Raw genomic sequence first — 5,827 nt, 5'->3', positions numbered from 1 at the left:
TTTATTAGTGGAGCACAGACACTGGTAGAAATAAGTAACCTCTCTTGAATACGCTCTTGAAATTAGGTGACTGTAGTTTGCTTTAGATTTTATATCAAAAAGGGGGCTTTAAACTAAAAAAATCTCTGGAGTTTTGTTTTTTTATTGAAATACCAATTTAGCTATGGTCATAGAACTGTAGTTTGCTTTAGAATAATATTGAAGATTGAGGTTTTCCACCTCAAAACGCCCTGTAAGGGGATTTTAAACTCAAAACCATCTGGAGGGGTTTTAAACTTTAAAAAAAAAGCCATCTGTAGGAGAGGGTTTAAACTCAAAAAAACCCAATTGACTAGGCAACGCTCAAATAATTTTAGTGTGTAATTTGCTTTTTTTTTAAATTGAATATGTATTTTTTAGTTTCAAACCCCACTGGCGGGGGGTTTAAACTCAAAACCCCTTTAGCTACGCTTATAGATTTGACAATGTGAAATATGCTTTTTTATATTGAAAAGGCATTTTTTAGCTTCAAACTCCACTGGAGGGGAGTTTAAACTCAAAATCTCTTTGCTTATATTCATAGAATTTTGAGTGTATGCTTTGTTTGTAATATTACAGAAGTATTTTTTACCTTCAAACCCCGCTTCCAAACCCATTTAGCTACGCTCATAACATCTTGAGTGCGTAATTAGCTTTTTTTAAATATTTAATAGGTAATTTTTAACTTTAAACCCTTCAAAATTTTAAGTGTTTAATTTGCTTTTTTTATATTGAAGAGGGGGGTTATCGTAAATTTTGGTGGGGTTTTAAAATCAAAATCTTCCTTAACTGTGCTCTTGGAATTTGGGGATTGTCGTTTGCATTTTTTTTAGGTTTTGATTTATAGAAGAGGGGGATTTAACTGCTAAAACCCCTGGTAGGGGATTTTAAACTCAAAATCCCCCTGGTAAAGGGTTTTAAACTCAAAAACCCTTGGCTGTGCTGGGGCAAGTGATGGTTTAGTATTAAAATCTCACCTAAAATAAACAAAATCAAAGCAAAAATCAGTCACTAAAGTCCGTCTCACCCCCCCCCCCCGCAGTGGGGATTTCATTTCGGGGGGGGGGGGGGGTTGAACCCCCAAAACCCCCCTGGCTACGCCCATGGATCTAAATATACTAATGGAGAGATGATATGCGGTGTTAGTTAATAGCGATGAACGAACCTGGGTTTTTCTAAACTCTTATACTTGGTATGTAATAGTAAAACAGCACCTACCTAAATAAATCGTAACTAGCAATCGAAAACCTATATTTATTGTAGTATATATAGGTCTGTGGTTGTATTTTATATAGCCTTCGTAACTTTTTCTCTAGAGAAATGACTTTTGTAATTTCTTTTACTGAAAATTGGGCTAATTGCGTCTGACACATATAAAATTTTTATGTTCAGCAACAAACCCTATTAATGTTTTGTTATGTACAATAATTATTTGTGTTAAGATTTAACTTCAGCAGAGAATGAGTGTTGGAGAAAAAATGTGTACTTTTTTTTTTTACAGATAGACTGAGAAAGCTTACCAAATGAAATTAAATAAATGATATAAATAAGAACACAAAACTATTATGCTCAAATACTCAAGAAACATGAACATTCAGATTTGATTTGACATTTTAAAATAATAATTTGGCCAGAATATTGATCGATTATTCACGTTATTAGAATAACGCTGTATCAAGTTGTAGTGTAACTGAGTTGATCTTCTGCGTGCGTCCAGCGTGTCTGAAGGTCATGGCCATTGTTGTGTTTCATGTCCAGTGTGTGTGTGTGTGTATAGACTGCATCAGTGGTATGCTAGACGTGCTGGTTTCATTCACTGTTTACTGTAGTCTAATTTTGTCGAATAAAGCCATGTTATTGGTATTCTAGTCGTTATCATTTCATTACACAAGTCAACTATCCACCTGCACTATATGCGAAATTTTAGCTTGAAATATTTTTTTTTCTAAGCTATTTTGTTTACATTTTCATTTATGATAAAAGAGTTAAAAAATAAAATAAAAAAAAAAAACAATTTGTAGAATATATTACAATTGTTACCTGCTACTTTCACATGAAACCTATACAAATTCAATTGATGACAACAGGCACAGTATAGATCTTTACAAGCGCATATGCGATTTTTGTCTACAATAAAACCTATAGGAAATTTAGGAAAAAATATGTAGGCCTATACTGAAAATCAATGTTAAGAGTTAACGGAGAAGCATGATTCAAGACCTGATTTCATGCTGGTGGTTAGTATCAAGATGACTTAAGCAAGTAAAGTACCACTTCCAGATCTTGCGATCTAAAGGGCAGATGATTTAGAGGTCAAGGAGTTCCATGACCGACTGTCATGTGACCAACAAAACTAAATTTTCCTTGCCTAGATACCTAGATTTAGATCTAAATGTACTATAAAAGCATAATAAATATATAAAATAGATCAAGTTTTAAAATATTCATGTAGTACCAAATGGGCTATGATATTATGATATAAATCTAGGCAATAGGCCTACTAACGGGCAATAAACATGAGTGAAACTGATGAAACGCTAAAATCTATATTATTCTTGATGTTTGTAAAGCATAAACAATTTTAAAAGCATTTTAAATTACCTTGAAATTTATATTTGTCATTAACAGGAAAGCCAAAACAAAAATTTAAAGTTTTGTATCTCAATTGAATTGTGTGGAATAGATGCAGGATGCCAGAAACCTAAAGCAAGTTTATTTCTCGTATGCATGAATGTACACTACTGCAATGTTTTCAAGACGGCCACCGGTTTAATCACCACTACCGGCGTTAACAACCTTGCGAACCTTCTTTTAATATAAATTAATTATTTGTTTTCTATTAATATAAATCATTAACAACTCTACGTGAGCTAGCTGTAGTTGTTATTGTGATACCTTCACGTGATAATTATCTCGTTCTTTCATAACTTTAGCTAGAATTTGTCAATAGAAAAATAGTTTTTATCAAAAAGTATTAACTATTTTATGTGTGTGCATAATAACACATTTTGAAAAGCATGTTTTATTATTAAAATAAACAATTTTTAAAATAATAATTTGCGAGTTTACACTGTCCTTAATGTTAAATCCCATCAATCATGTAATTAATGTCCATTCAGTGGTGTAGTGGTTTTGATTTCTGTCGTGAAAATTGTAAAATGGGTGTTGAAATTGTTTTGTCACGATTCGCTTGCCGCCGATTGATAGTAGATTTTAAACTGATCGATTTAAATATTTGGTACATTTGTGTATTGATTCATGTGTTGTCATAGTCAATGAATACTAGTGCAAAGTCTAGACTTATCCGAGGATGGGTGTTGAAATTGTTTTGTCACGATTCGCTTGCCGCCGATTGATAGTAGATCTTAAACTGATCGATTTCAATATTTGGTACATTTGTGTATTGATTCATGTGTTGTCAAAGTCAATGAATACTAGTGCAAAGTCTAGACTTATCCGAGGATGGGTGTTGAAATTGTTTTGTCACGATTCGCTTGCCGCCGATTGATAGTACATTTTAAACGAATCGATTAAATATTTGATACATTTGTGTATTGATTCATGTGTTGTCATAGACAATGAATAGTTGTGGAAAGTCTAGACTTGATCCGAGAATGGGACTAGGACGTGGATAAATATAACATGTAGAACGTTTAGACCACACAGACTTTATTAAAGCTTGACAAAAGAACCTAACATAAAAATTAAAGTTCCTCTTTCAGACCTTGTGGTCTATAGGGCAGATGATGTAAAGATCATCTGTAACTGTGGCCTACGGTTAACGAGGGTGTCATGTGGCCAACACAGCGACTAACCACCTTTACTTTTCCCCAACTAACGTCATGTACCCAGTAGAGCTGGGTGGACTCAGAGGCGCCCAAAGATCCCGAAATTAAATAGCCTACTCTTCACCAGGATTTGAACCCGGGAGCCCCGTTTCAGAAGCCGAACGCTTTGCCGCTCAGCCACCGCACCTCTAACATATATTTATGTATTGCTGAGAAGAGAAATGTACTACCATTTAGTGAAAGTTTGGAGATCTCATTCGTTAGCTCTTCAAAGAAGCTTTGGTAGGTCACAACATCATTGTGCAGTTCTTCCCACGTAATCTCCTCGTCAAACGTGAAGTTTGGTGCCGCTTGGTGGTCAACGTCTAGTTCAAAGTGACCAGCACTGTGCAGCATAAGTTTCAATTGTGTGCTAAAGAGAAAGAGAAAATATGTTAAGTTAAAAAGAAATTTATCTTAAAATTTTAATGAAATTAATGAAACAATTATTTCATTTTTGAGCTATTAAACTTTTTATAGAACTTTTATGTTTGGCAGAGTAACATAAACAACTTTGTTCTGAAAAAGAAGCACATGAGAACAGAAGTTGTGAAGTAGCTGTAACATGAACCGCAGCATGGAGCCAGATACCCCTCCATACTTGGCTTGCTATTTTTGTTTTTATTAAACAACCAAACACTTTTTATTGTGACCAGCGACATACTCTGGTTCCGGGTTAAGGCCTGCCTGCCCGTCCAGTGGGTGATAATACTCGTAATTTTTAAGAGAAGGTAGTATCGTAAAATTTGACTTATATAGATAACTTACTTAGACTTAGGTCCTCCCGCGCCATTCGGCGCATTGGGCGGCAAGCTGTCTCCATAAAGATCTCTCATTAGTAATGTGTGAAGCCTCCTCCCACCTGGTGTCCACTGTTCTGAGGTCCTCCATGAAGGTGTGTCGCCAAGTAATACGAGGACCTCCCTGTTTGCGCTTTCCTCGTATTGGCTTCCATGTTATCGCAACTCTTGGTGTGAGATAAATATTCGTTTAAATATAATTTATTTTTACCGACGTTTATTCTGTACATTTATAAACAATCATAAAATGTTGTGAATAATAATAATAATTTTTTAATCAACGTATATATATGAACACAATATATTTATTTTTAAAATAATAAAGAAATAATTAAATGATGAAATGAAAAGAAAATAAGTAAGAATGAATGTACCTCTGAATTGGACTTATATTGACAAGAAGAAGCCCAAGCCGGAAATCAAGAGCTGCTCTCTGCAAAAGCAAAGACATTTATTTTCTTTGACTGTAAACTTTTCCGTGTACCCGAAATGTATGTAATGACAAAGATATGAATTTTCAAAGTTTATTTATAGTGTTTAAAAAAGGTCAAACTTTCATGAATTTTTTGGAAAATATTTTGTTGATGTATATAAGTAGTGTAAGTAAGATTAGGAAGTATTTAATATTAAGTTGTCAGCATGGAACGGTGTCAACCATTATGGGTTGGGTTATATGTAAGTCATCAGTGCAATTACAAAGGTATACTTGATCTAAATACATCGAAATGCTGAGGAGACATTCCTGATGTGATGACATTTGAGATCATTTTTTTCGAACTATTCTTAATGCAGTCACAAGTTTATAACGAGTGAAACCTGCGCTGACACTGACACTCAATCTACTTGGTTTAAAAAGTTGAAGCAAAGATAATGACATAGAAAAAACACCTACATTATCTTTTTTGAATGTTTAAATATTTGTTTTCTTTTTTTCCCCTCCATATTTCATTAGTTCTATACCTTTTTTTTAGTTTCTCTTTTCTACATTTAAATTTCCTTTTTTTTTTCTCTCTTTTGTCTGTTTGATTGTCTTACATGTTTTAATTGTTCCCTTAGATTTGAAGACAATAGAACGGCAGTTCAGTGTAAATTCTTATTTTTAGTTTACACTTGCGAATAGCCGTGTAGGTAACTTTGTTGACAAGGCTAACAGAGACTACAAAAAGATGGTGCGCAAATGTT

General features: G+C 33.9%; 1 protein-coding gene across 1 annotated transcript; it reads right to left on the bottom strand.

Moving 5' to 3' along the window:
* Positions 1 to 2,825: 2,825 nt before the first annotated feature.
* On the bottom strand, positions 2,826 to 4,809 carry LOC129926181 (uncharacterized). Its single transcript, XM_056028554.1, has 2 exons — positions 4,614 to 4,809; positions 2,826 to 4,218 (listed from the first exon to the last, which is right to left on the bottom strand). Exons 1-2 carry the CDS (start codon positions 4,679 to 4,681, stop codon positions 3,957 to 3,959), a joined length of 330 nt encoding a protein of 109 aa, XP_055884529.1. The 5' UTR covers positions 4,682 to 4,809; the 3' UTR covers positions 2,826 to 3,956.
* Positions 4,810 to 5,827: the final 1,018 nt, after the last annotated feature.

Source organism: Biomphalaria glabrata, chromosome 5, assembly GCF_947242115.1.
Source record: "Biomphalaria glabrata chromosome 5, xgBioGlab47.1, whole genome shotgun sequence".
Taxonomy (NCBI): Eukaryota; Metazoa; Mollusca; class Gastropoda; family Planorbidae; genus Biomphalaria; species Biomphalaria glabrata.
The sequence above is the reverse complement of the archived record's forward strand: the minus strand, read 5'-3'. Positions and strand labels throughout refer to the sequence as shown.